This window comes from Hermetia illucens, chromosome 3 (genome assembly GCF_905115235.1).
Source record: "Hermetia illucens chromosome 3, iHerIll2.2.curated.20191125, whole genome shotgun sequence".
NCBI classification, from domain to species: domain Eukaryota; kingdom Metazoa; phylum Arthropoda; class Insecta; order Diptera; family Stratiomyidae; genus Hermetia; species Hermetia illucens.
Window position 1 is genome coordinate 150,276,792 of NC_051851.1, and position 13,930 is coordinate 150,290,721.

General features: G+C 40.4%; 1 protein-coding gene across 7 annotated transcripts in view; it reads right to left on the bottom strand.

The window, feature by feature from the left end:
* Window positions 1-13,930, bottom strand: part of LOC119650576 (nuclear receptor coactivator 3) — a 291,430-nt gene continuing 277,500 nt past the window's right edge. For 6 of the 7 annotated variants that reach the window (XM_038053396.1, XM_038053399.1, XM_038053397.1 and 3 more), the window contains 5 exons: window positions 13,602-13,903; window positions 13,243-13,477; window positions 8,445-8,555; window positions 6,434-6,757; window positions 1-481 (listed from right to left, as the gene is read on the bottom strand). In XM_038053396.1, the coding sequence (XP_037909324.1) occupies window positions 447-481; window positions 6,434-6,757; window positions 8,445-8,555; window positions 13,243-13,477; window positions 13,602-13,903 (1,007 nt within the window). In that variant the 3' untranslated portion in view covers window positions 1-446. The remainder of the gene's footprint in view (window positions 482-6,433; window positions 6,758-8,444; window positions 8,556-13,242; window positions 13,478-13,601; window positions 13,904-13,930) is intronic. The other variant, XM_038053401.1, reaches the window with a different exon arrangement.

The following is a 13,930-nucleotide window of genomic DNA, read 5'->3' on the forward strand; positions in this document are numbered from 1 at the left end:
TATTCTGTTTTTTTTTTATTCATTTTTGTTTTCTTGCTATTTATTTTTATGGTTTTTATCACACTGAAAATGTACAATCTTCGTATAAATATCTCAATCAGAGTTTCTATTGTTTCTGGATTTATGTTTTCATTCTACGTTTCTGCCTTATTTCACCTTCTTTACATTCTGTTTGGATTTCAAAATTTTGTATTACAGTTTTGCTTACTATTATTTGTAATGATCTAAGGTTTGTGTGCCGCATCCTGCATGATATCACTGCTAATAAAATCCCGGTTTTTTTTTGTTTGTTATGTTTTTGTATTTCGGAAGAATATCTTTTCATACATCACTTTAGCCGTTGCTGTTTATCCAGAGTGTTTCAACACTTTTAGTTAGTTTTGTTTGAATTGAAATTTAACAATTACTTTTGATGGAGGAGTAATCACAAGTTGCCTTTATTAGGGTCACCGCGTTGAATTGCCGCCGAAAAAGTCTGTCACTATAAAATTTGTTTTAATAAATACAAAATTGTTTTGTTATTGCTTGTGATTTAACTAAAGATAACAGATTAATGTTCTGAAATTTAAATGAAATGGAAGGATTGGATTGCGTCTGCGCCGGACTCATAACTTTCAAAAATAATATCTAATTCAATTAATTTATCTGGAATGATATACATATTCAACTTGTTCATTGATAAGAATATTGATAGTTTGCGTCTGATGATTCAAGAATTAAAATGATGGCAAGCAATAACTCCCCGTACATCTCCCAGCGCTTAGTAGATATGAGTATTTCTTCCTTGGGGAGCCTTCACAAAGTGCGAATCCAAAGTACTGTAACATTATTACTGGCATTGTATACGCCTATAGCCAAAGTAAGGGGGGGCCTTACAAAGTTAAAATACGAGGGTTGTTTCAAAAATAAGGCTCCCACAATTTTTTCAAGCACAAAGAAATTTCTATTTGAAAAGCGAATCACCATTGGAAATGTTGATCATTAAACTATTTTTCTACATAAGCGCCATTTTATCTGACGAGTAATCCACTTTTCCCTTCCCGCCTAAAAGAGGTCCGCTGCCAATCTATTGAGAAACCTGGAAACTTTGTCTTGCAACTCGTCGTCCGTCTCAAATCGACGACCGCCTAGATATTCCTTCAACTTCGGAAACAGATGGAAATCGCTGGGTGCAATGTCAGGGCTGTGAGAGGGATGGACAATGTCTTCCCAGCGAAATCCCTCGATTAAGTTCTTCAGTTGTTGCGAGACATGCGGGCATGCATTGTCGTGGCGCAGTCTTACGCCTTTGGTGAGTTTTCCCCTACGACGATCTTGAGCCTTTTCAAGGTCTAGCAACAACTTGTCCAGTTTATTGTGGTCCCAAACCGTCCTGCTGACTGCTTAAATTTCTTTGGTTTGGGCGACTCGATGTGTTTCCATTGGTGAAATTGTTTTGTTTCCGGAGTAACGTATTGGCACCACATTTCATCCCCCGGAACAATCGAGTTTAAGTGTTTGGTATTCGCATTCACTCAGAAATTCCCGAGCAAGTCGATGCAGTGCTATTTATGGATTTCTGAAAGCATGTGCGGCACCCAGTGCGCACACACCTTGGAGTCAAAATTCTATCAATTGAAGCTTCAAAAGCCTCGGGAATTTCAGAAGCCAATTGCTGGATCATGATTCGCCGGTCATCGAACATGATTCGCTTAATTGCGCACGTGGTGGTGACGGCGATGAAGAACTCCACCACAGATGGCTGTCAGGCGGATACAGACCGTCGCGATTGTTGTTGGGATCGCTGGTGGGGGAACCAGCGAACAAGGTGATGTTGGCAGATTTCACCTAGCCTCATAGGGAACCTTATTTTTGAAACAATCGTTTTATTAATAATAAAAATAATCGTTGGCGTAACAATCTATATTGGATCAGGGCCTTGAAGTGTGTTAGAGCATTTCATTTAAGATCGTAACGGTACACTACAGTACACTGTAGGAGGCAATGTGGTCAGCATTGCGCTCAATCGTCGTATCGTCGTATTAGACGCCAATATATGAAACTTCAAAAAGAGAAAAGATGTTCAACTTGATGCATCTCAGACAAGTTTCTTTAAAAGTGGCATTGTTATCGCAAGGAAATTCCTGAATGTCAAAATAATTCCCTCATAGAAGATCACTACAATCTGTTATAAATGGCCGTGCCTTCAATTACAGGCATACCTTTGGACGTGGACAGGAAGAAACTAAGAAAAGATGCTTTTCCCGAATAAAATTCCACCATGCAAAAGGTATCTCTGGAGTAATTACTAGGACAAGTTCCAAGGATAACATTGAAATAGTGCTGGCTCAAGAACCCTGGGTGTATTGGGGGTTGATTCACGGTCTGCTAGGAGGAAGCATATAGAAATTTGGTACCTCTCTTGTGAGAAACCAAGAGATTGTAATATTCTCATACGAAACTTCAAATATAAATGTCTTTCAGATTTTCTGGTTGGAGACCGCGTGGCTGTCCAAGTTTGATTTGGGGGACGAAGTCGAAAGGAAAGACGACACGCGGAACTCACTCGAATTAGTTGTTAGATTAGCGACATTCTGTGAGAGGAAGCCGCTACCACTTTTCCTCAGCTGAGATGACAATGTTCACTATGAGATCTGGGGAAACGGCCACCCCAATCGAGGAGATGAGTACCTTCTTGAATTCATCCTCAGTAATAAGGTAGAAATATATAACATAGGGAACATGCCAACATTCGTAACCACCACCAGGTAAGAGGTATTAAACATAACTCTAGGGAACACTCTGATGAACGGCTTTGTTGAAAAATTGAAGAGTGTCGGATCACAGAATAATCATATTCGACATCGAGGGCAACTCAGAAGTAAAAAAAGATAATAAGAAACCACAGGAGAGTTGTCATTGATGCATATGAAGCCAACTGTTCGGCTAAGACAGTCAAGTCATCAGTCAAATGGCGTGTTGTAACAATAACCTAGGCAAAATGAAAACGGAAGTCCGAAAACTTCGAAAACCGGGGACTGGCAGAAGTACAAAAATGAACTGACGAAGTATATGATAGCAACGCGATCAGGGAATCAAAACGAAACTCTAGGAGGGAGAGGATGGGAAAAAGCACAGAAGCATACAAGCTATAGGAAGTTATTGCGAAAGATAGAACAATACCTTCTGTCGGAATAAGAAAATTTCATTTACCGAGGATGCCGGGAACAGGGTACATCTGCTTCTCAGAACTCTTTTTCCGGGACCCTACCCCGCGACAGAAAGTGATAACATTCTAACACCTGAACAACGAACAAAAGGAACAAAAAGGAGGACTGGAAACTAACAAAAAAGGGTATGCTCGGAAGCTAGAGTAAGGTGGGCAGTGGGAATCTTTAAAACAAAGAGTAGTAAGACAAAAAAGTGGAGATATTCGAGCGACGAACTGAGGAAATGTGTTAACAATTTGATGAATAGCAACATCAGACTAGCCTACAAGGCAAAGCCTGAAATGCGGCTTCCAGCTAAAAATGACGCGACGACTCAACCTCTCGAGGCAACAAGGTGAGCGCGGCTCTATTCTTCCTGAACACTCCCGGCTGTGGCGGTGTTACAACTAACACTGTGTCAATTGTGAACCTGATAACGACAGCCTGCGGGGTTTGCATGACTTTGAAGGAACCAAGACGTTGCAAAATCGCGGCTCACGGAAACCCTGATCACTTAATGTCAATGGATTCCCTGGAAAATGGACCGTATTGTGCGAGCATTATTTCTGGATATTCCGTACGGGTTGATGATAGCACCAATAAAAGAGTTGGGACAATCCTCTCTATGAAAAGGTGCCAACAAACGATGGTATCCTGGCAGAGGTATACAAACTGTGTTCCACTATGGGGGGCACCTACTGTGCGACGGCATTTAGAGCAATTTTTCTTTCCGGCGGAAGTTGGTGGTATTGCGGTGACTATCAAAGGGAAAAAAGGATCATTCTGTATGGTTGACACGGTCGGGAAAGTGATCGAAAAGCTCATCAGGAGTAGACTATCTGCCGGGGACTTATCTCCAAGACAGTTCGGTTTTAGAGCAGGGCACAGTGGATGCGGTCGTGGATTCGGTTCATCAAGCTGAAGCACAGAACCGCCGATCTCCGCGAATAGTGCTCTTCCTAAAGCTTGATGTTAGAAGCGACTTATATTCCGTAAGATAGGCAAACATGCTAAGCGTACTTGAAAATTAATTCCACATGCCAGAATATCTCTCACGGATATTGAGGGACCGTTCCCTGCTCTATGAGACGTTAGAGGGCCAGACCAGTGCAGCACAGAGGTCCAACCTAGGGACGGGGCCCAGAAACGCTGCCTACGATAGTCAGCTAAGACTCTCATATCAGAAGAGTTGCGCATGGTTCTGTAGATAATACTGCGACACTTGTTGTGGGGCGCATTGCTGTCAATGGAACTGTTCAAAGCAGTCATCCTAACCAAAAAAGACAATTCCGATCCTGCATCCCCGGGAGTTTCGGCCTTAAGATAGCTGGGGGACCTCCATCTAGCAGGCGACGTCTTCTAATCAGTGCAACGCAATTCGTTCTGCTCTACGATGCGGAGATATGGGCTGATGCTCTGAGCAAGGAGGTGTATCCTAAGCGCCTTGTGTAAGTACCGAAACGGGAAGTTTTGGGTGTAGCAACTGCCTATCGTACTGTCTCTAAACCGGTCGTAATGATGATCGCGGGAGATATTCCCACTTTTTGCTATGGAGCGTAAAGCCTTTACAAGCACAAGGGAGGTAGTTGCTCGTGAAAACCGGCAATACACACTAAAAGAGTGACAACCCTTTTGGCAAAACGAGACAAGAGGCAGATGGATTGCACGGTTGAATCGAAAGCAGAGTATTTCTTTATCCAGCTTCTAAGTTTGGAAGGAGGTTTTCAGTCTTACTTGCACAAGTTCGAGAAGGACTGACTGTGACGATGTAAATTATATCTTTTTTACTTGCGGAAAGTGGGATAGGATTCGTCAACAACTTTATGCAGATACTGGTGAACTGCCTCCATACAACATCGCCAGAGAGATGATGAGGAGCGCCGACAGATGGAGTCGTGTTTCACATTATATTCCCATTCTTTTTGTTGCAAAGAAAATAGAGCTCGGTGGAGGAGCTGAACGGATTCCTTGAATTACTACTCATCTTCCTTCTCTTCACCCCGCCCCCCACCCCATTTGTCAAAGAAATTCTTTAAGATAGAAAATCGGAAGCGGTTTGAACCTAGTAATCCGACGGCGTTGCGGGAGTCCAACACTCTGTGAGAAACTTCAAATATCCCCGTGTTCCCCCGAGGTTCACAAATTCAATATCCCTAGTAACTGGCTGGCGGTCTAGCCTACGCCAGCAAGGAAGAATTCTTCTCTCGAACGTGTCCAAGAGTTCGAAATTTTTCTTAAGAACCAAATTCTTCAAGGAATATAGGAGGACTGGCAAAATCATTGTTTTGCACTTTGACCATATAGTAAGACGGTTCGAACGAAACAGTTTTTTGTTAGCTGAAATAGGTTCTGTTGGCTGCCAACAACCGTGGGCGGATTTCGTCGTTATAGTTTTTATCGGTTGTGATTTAACTCCAGATAGGAAAGGTTATTAATGCTCTTAAAGTAGTTTCCTATCTTTATTGATCTCATAGCACTGGTCAATGCTATTTGATATTGTTGTTATTGGATCTGATAATGATGCCATGTCTAGCCCAGCATCTCGCGTCTCCTGTTTGATCTAGATGAAGGCAATTTATATATTTTGACTTGTTCTTCGCATTATGCCACGATCGTTAGCATAGGACAGCAGTTAGGTGGACTTGAAGAGGATAGTACTTCTGGCATTAACATCAGCGTCGCAACCAGGTTAGACCAGATTAAAAAGGATGGATGATAGCGCGCCTTATTATCTTAGACCATTTCTGGTGGTAAAAGGTCTTGCGAGTGATCCTGCTGTTTTTATCTAGCCTAGCACATTGGTCAAGGTCAACTAAGTTACCCTTATTAGTTTTGTTGAGATATTGAAAATTTGACCGAAGGATGGAGATTTCTGGAGGCAATGCATTCTGAAGACCAAGGTGCGAAACAGATTGTTGAGCCTCAATAACGGCGGTAACGACAATCAACTTCATTATGATCACCGGCAAGGTGTAGGCTTAACAAGTACTGATTGAGTATTTTTTATGTAATTGATTTGAGAAGAGAGATGGTGGCGCTTCTCGGTGGATCTTTTCGGAGGAAATCCAAACGGGGTCGTTTGGAATTGATTTTGCATTTCATTGAACTATCCAAGAAAAACTATCCAACGTCAAACTAACTCTAGTCCAATCAAATAATTAACTAAACCTTCCATTTCCATTCTTTGTATGTATTCTAAGTTATTTTTTATAAAAGAGTGCCAAAATTATAGTCTTTCTACTCACCATTTTCAAAATTATAAATTGTATCCGGCGAAGTATTCAACAGTGCATTGCCAGGAATTTGTTGCTGGGCAGTAGTTTGTTGCGGTTGTTGCTGTTGCGTTTGTTGTGCCATTCCACCCATAGCGTTTGTATTAGTTGTGCCCACCATCGGTCCCTGGCCTAAACCACCGAGGGGGCTCTGTGGTGTTCTCATTCCGGTACCACCAGCATTAACACCACCTCCACCGCCTGGCACTGTACCACTATTCGCTGTCTGTTGTGTTCGACCGCTAACCACTGCCCTCAGTTCCTGTCTCACATATTCTGAGGAATTCATTCCGTTTCCTGTGTAGGTAGTATCATAAGGCGAAAATTGTACATTTATCACACAGGAACGACACGACAATCACGAGGCAAGACGACGTCCAAGAATGGAAAATAAAATCAAAGAGAAAAGGTCATCGTGAATAATAATTGAGAATTTCAGAGACACAATAATAAAATTAAAGTACGAACAACGAACATTAAAACAAGTTAATATATTTGTATAATATTGTTAGCCACAAGTAATGATGTGATATTTTTAAATGAGAAATTATAAAAAACTAGCTCGCCGAGCATTAAAAACTTCGAAAAATCTGCTTTATTTTATTTTGTAAAATTACTCTGATTTTTCGAAGTTGATTCACTGGATATTTGGAAATGATGAATTTTGAAAATATTTTTTTTTCTTTTATTGGGCCAAAAGGTTTTTTTCCATTCAAAAACTTTTTATCTTGCATTTTTACCACCAAAACGAAAAGGAGACACCAATATTTACTTTTGTAAGTTTTACAAAATAAAATATACACATTCAATTGCTATGATGCCAGGAATGTGATGATAATATCAAACAACATTTATCTTAATTACCCACAGGATTGATGAGGGATGGTGTAATCAGTAACGGCTTCCTTTCAGTTTACAATAATTGGTTTATGTGTTATGTAAAGGACTTTATAGGTTCGAATTTCGATCTATAGATGACTTGACCATGCAGGAAAGTACAAGGAGCACATGACATTTATGGCGGAGTACTAGGATACGCTACGAAAAGAGGAATATATGGAAATCTTAAGCAGGTAAGACGAATAGATCTTTTTTATTTATTTTTCGAGTCACCTTTGTATTTTGTAATCGCTGGAGCTATTGGAAACTTTACCAGCAGTTGCTTCTTCTCATTCTATATTTTAATTTTGTTTAAGGATTAAGGTCTCTTTGATTTTTGAAAATAATTCAAAATTAACCCTTTTATCCTAAAAGGATAAATCTAAAAAGTTACAAGATCTAAGGGAATGCAGGAACTTTGGTATTTTTAGTCATACCGCTACATCAGAAGAGCATTCCCTTTTTTTGGCAAACCAGTGCTTGGCAAAACTGTCGAAAATACATCTTGAAGGTAATCCTTATAAAGCTCAACGCTTTCCATTGCTTTTGAGTTTGAATTTGGAAAACAAGAAACCGCTACTGATTTATCTAAATATGTGAACAATTAGGTACCGTTTATTACTATATGATGAAGTGAAATCATAAATTCGTGAATTATTTATATAGATGACATTTCAATGAAGTTCTAAAATTAAGGGAGCTGATATGGATATTTAAGGAATAATAAGGTATTCTCAGTGTATATGTGTGAGCACAATTTTGAATTTTAGGGAGTTAGCAATATAATTTACAACCTCTTCTAAAAGAATATCCAATTACAATCAGATTAAGCACCCAAATCCCCATTCTAAATAATTTCACATTAAACCCAGTTGCTGTTATTGATACAATTAAGGACCATCAATAAAATGGGTACAAAACGTGAGGGTATTTCAATTCATCTAATACACATATAAAGACACGAACTTTATCAATCCTTTTATATGTATATTAAATATGAAAAAAATCAGTGGCAGATGGAATTTGCTTTGCTTTTGTTCTTAATATACTGATATTAATTTTTTTGATTTTTTGTTTTGAATTTTTGGTGTGGGACCAGCCTTACCGGTCTGAGTGCGACCATAGAAATCATTTGGCGGAGGTGGCCCTTGTGCAGCATGTTGCATATTGTTGTACATCATGCCATAATCCGATCCACCGAATGAACGGGGCGAGCCTGTTTTTTAAAAATTTTAAATTCAAAAATATTAACTACGGTGGAGCAAAATATTTTGTTTTATTGTTTTTGTTTACTTTAATATATTTATTTTTCACACTATTACATATTACAGCTAACTATATGTTCCGTTAGTTCAGTTTGCTTATTTCAAATTGAAAATTTTCTTTAAATGAATTTACTTAGAAATATGTGATATGAAATTGTATGCAGAAATGGGTAAAATTGTTAAAATTGGAACCGTCTTCAACAGTAGTTACTGAAATTCTTTCAAATATGACATCGATTAAACAAAGAAAGAGAACAAACAAGTCGGGAACTGGAAGCTCGGCGCTTCAGGTTTTGTTGATGATCCACTTATATATACGCTGAATATACCCGATATGTGATTCGATGCGGTACTGACATTTTATATCTTTGACCACGATAGCTTTGTTAACAATAGTAGAATTTACACCAAACTTTCTAGTATGGTGTGTCCGGATAGCTGAGTGGTTAGAGCAAAAGACTGTCGTACAGAAGGTCGCGGTTCCAATCTCACTGATGACAGTGGGATTTGTATCTTGATTTGACGTCGGATACCAGTCGGCTCAGCTGTGAATGAGTACCTGAGTCAAATCAGGGTAATAATGTCGGGCAACCGCAATGCCGACCACATTGCCTCCTACAGAGTAGTGCAACGATTATTATTATTATTATTTCTAGTATGATGCACACTATGAAAACCTATCTTACTGCAATTTTGCAGATATAGGATGATCTAAACGAGGTACAACGGAAATTTTTGACTATTATTAACTGTGTTTGAGCAGATAACGTAACGGAGGGTATTTTGAGCCCTAGATACCATGTTTTTTTACAGATTTTTCGGTTATATAGCTTCTGTGAACGGTTCCCTGAAGTAATTGAACCCTTTCGGACCCCTGCACTTCTAACTAATATCTGCTTCGAAAAGTGCTTATCAAGCTCTATCATTTGATGCCTCACGTGTTTTGTTTTCGACAAAACCTTAAAAATCAATTCCTCAAACACGACAAGCATCTGGATGACGACGTGCTATAAGGATTTAAAGAATATTATTTTCAGTATTACACATTGGATAGGTAAAATTTGAGGCAATTCTACTTTTTTTGCAAGGGGTGAGTAGAAATTTGAAGTGCGAAAGAATCGTTTCCATAATTCAAACCAGACAGATATGAAAATGTGGCGCAGCAGGATTAACAACATTCGAAATTTATTTCGAGCGATTCATCGGGTATCCAGGGAAGACTCCTAGCGCCCCTGCAAGCACTACCGACACTTCAACAAAAAAAGCTCATCCTAATCTGCTCCGCCACATTTAGGCTATCGCCACTGGATTACACGCGAAAAATATGTTTTCCAAACTGAACCTCCTGCGGCTTTTCACCAGATCCTCGTGCCGAAACAGCATATCTCGAAGATAGCGGGCATCATGCCGTTTGGTTTATATCAATTTACAGTGATGACTTACGGGTTAGAAAAACGCGGTACACACTTCTCCGCGATTTATGGATGAGGTACTTAGAGGATTAAATTTCTGTCATTATGCGGACGATATTCAACCCGGGATCCGAAAGAACACGAACAACAATTGAGAGTTGTCCTCTATGAATGCTTAATCGGCATTAATGTAGCAGGTGTTAGTCGAGTGTCTTCGTCATACGCTCACTCAGAATGGAACGAAAGTGGCTGGGCCATACCATTAATCACAACGGAATTGGACCAATCCTGGATTAACGAGAAGCCAAGATTTTAAAAGCCCAAAAGCGCCAATGACAGATGAACATTTTTGGGAATAATAAATTTCTATCGATGGATTTTAAAGAACGCGACCCAACTGTACCCATCGCTGACACCCCTGCCTGTACTCGTGGAAAGACGACAAAACATAGATCAAGGTCAATATAGACTCGAATCACTACTTCGTTGAAATAGTTCGAATGCAACATGGCTTAGAATCCTCTCTAACAATCAAGTGAGGGTGAACCATTTACAACAAAATGATAAAGATGCCCCAATAACCGTAGTTAACCGAGGTCTTGGAGATGAAGTATCGACAAATGACAAACATACTTGGCCCCAGTTGCAAAGAAGTTGGAACGACTGGTTCGACGGTGAATGTAGGCTAGCAACGAAACAGAAGAATGCTGCACTCTCAAAGAACGGGGACACGCGTAGAGTCTACCACGAACTCCCTCGAGCGGAAAAACGACTTCACTTGAAAAAAAAAAATGAAAACCGGGGGAACCAAAAGGTCTGTGAACTCAGAGAAGTACAGGGAGCAACCGCACCAGACGTGGAAGTTTTACCAAGTCAACAGATTGAAGTGCACCAGACGTGGAAGTTTTACCAAGTCAACAGATTGAAGCCTTATTCACCTCGATGTTCATCCTGCCGAGACAAATAGGAAAATCTGATTTCCGACAGAATGGGCATATTGGAGCAATGGGTTGAGCACTTTGATGAGCTACTGAACAACCAGAATATCGGCGAGTTGGAGGTCCCGCCAACTGAAGACGACGGACAGATGCTCCCACCATCAAGACACAGTCCGTGCAATCCATCGGCTTAAGGATCATAAGTCGCCCGGAGCCGATGGAATTACAACCGAATCGGTTAAATATGGAGGCGACCAATTGCACCAAGCGATTCAACGACTTTTGCTCAAGCTATAGGACAGTGAATCAATGCCTAACGACAGCGAGGCATTATCTGTACCATAGATAAAAAGGGAGATATCACGCAGTGCAGCTATTATAGAGGTATCACGTTTCTGAGTACCATCTATAAGATATTCTCCGCTGTCTTGCTTAGTCGGATAGCCCTATACGTCCAGAATACTATCGACCTATACTCCGGGCAATTCACCAATAAATGAGATGTTCTCTCTGCGGCAAGCGATGGAAAAACTGTTGGAGTATGGCCATTTGTTACACCATCTTTTCATCGACTTCAAGGCCATCTATGATAGCTTATCCAGTAAAACTGATCAATGTACGAGGCCAGATAAAAGCTTCACATTCACTCTATTCCCTATCGTCCATCCTTTTTAAACCAGCCCTGCAAAAAATAAACCGTGATGCTGAGGTAAATGCCAGGGGCATCATCTTCTTTAAGTCCACCGAACTATTGGCCAATGCTGACGAAATCAATATCATGGGAAGAACAACCAGAGATATACAAACTGCTTTCATCCAGATCGAGGAGGCAGCGTGAGATCTTGGGCTGCACATTTATGAAGGCCAAACGAAATATATGGTTGCAATGTCAGCACCAAAAAGCACCACCAGAACAATAAAGAGGCTAAAACTTTGAGACTGCTGATCATTTCTTCTCTCTAGGGTTGAAAATCACAACCAATAGCAGCTACGACTATGAAATACGCGCTCATTTCAACTTAAAAAAATTATTTCATTCGAAAGGTTTTACTATAGGGTCAAAGCTATTACTCTTCTTCTTCAGCCGTTGTCCCGGGCGGCTCATCCTGATCTGGATCCAGTCGTCAGGCTTTCAGATCACCATCCACTGCATCAAATCATCGTTGGCCGGCTTTTTGGTCTTTTCCCATCGACTTCGATGTTCAGTTCTTACTGTGCAAGACAATAGTCATGCCAGTCCTTATATATTTAAAACTTATAATATTAGCTATGCGATTTCGCTCGCAGGGCAGAGGCGATCTCATCAGCCCGCCATTAAGTAGATGGTGGGCTCAGGACAACTCATCCCAAACAAAAATTTTCATCCTTATATATTCTTCGGAGACTTAGGTTCTTAGCAAGAAAAATTGCGAACGCTTAGCCATGTTCGAGAGGTGAATTCCTCGAAGGATTTTTAGTCGCCTACATGAAGATAGACGATCCCGTAGCTTATAAACAATGAAATACCACGACCGGATGCACACAACTGGTTGTGGATAAAATCCGGCTCCATAGGTTGCGGTGGGCAGGTCACTTAATCCGTCAGGATGATCCAGCCCGAAAAGTTCAGGAAAAAGAAAACATGGCAGCCCCTGCCTCAGACGAAGCCTTTCCTTTCTCTGAAACGAAAGTTGTGGAAACATGTTTTGGACGTCGTTTTCTGCAGCCGGAATATCTTACTTAACACTCTCCTGTTGTCAACCAAGGACCCGTTATATCAATGTGTACATTAGACAGACAAGCTGCAACAAAGTGCACATCGAAAACTGGAACCGTCTGGGTGAGCGGAAAAAACGGACCGACATACTTCAAATTCAAAGTAGTCGAGCACACTCTCTTGACGAACCATACTATTTCTAAGGAGGACATAAAATTAACTATTTCGGAGGGTCCACTTTACCCACTTCTGCATACTCGATGAACAGCATCTCTTTCTATTTACATTGCAACTTTATCTTTCACTGTCAATCCTTCACCATATTACGAAGATAAAGAGATGCGAATTGAATGTAGTAAAACTAATAAAAGTAGCAGTTGCTCAACCACCGAATTTAGTTTCGGAAATTACTTGAATTCGTGTTCTTATCAAAAAAAAAAAAAAAATCTCGATACTTCTGTACATTCGAAATCAAAGAAGATTACTACAATTTGGAAGTTGTTCTGCATAGAAATATCTCGAAAGAAGTCTTTTTTTCGCGTGTCACAAATGAAAAAAATATATAGAATTCAATGATTAGATAAACACCTACCTGGAAGATGTTGTGTAGCTTGTGGTACACTGCTTTGTCGTTGTATTCGTTGTAATTGTTGATTATTAAAAACATTTGTTGTTGTACCAAATGGTCCTTGTGGGCTAGGCGAAGGGGGACCTGGAAAACCGCTACCATCTTGACCTTGAAAAGAATTTTGTCTAGTCACAGTCGCACCAGGAGAATTGAGTGAACGTCGTTGTGTTTGAAATTGTCGCGGGTTATAGCCAACATTCTGGAAGGGAAGAAAGAGTATTAAATGAGTGTAGGATGGGTTAGAGGCTGAAATATTGCAGAAACCGGGCATCCAAATAAGCGCCGATCGTTATATTTAAGATGATTTTTATCTAGTAACTCACCTGCAATTGAGCACTCAGCATAGGATTATGTTGCTGCAACGATATTCGAGAATTTCCCAAATTCCATTGCTGTGTAGGTTGTCCTTGTGCTGTTTGTACAACCGCTCCTGAAACAGGTTGCGCCGTAACATTGAATGGCGGCTGTATCGGCGATAATTGGGCATTCGTATTAGTATTTGTACCCGTAGGAAACGAAATTTGAGGCTGCTGTTGTTGCTGCTGTTGCTGTTGAACTTGTGATAGTTGTTGTTGCTGTTGCGGTGATAGCCTTTGAGCATTATTTGGAAATGACGGTTGGTAACCTAAGCAAGAAATAATTCTTTTAAGTT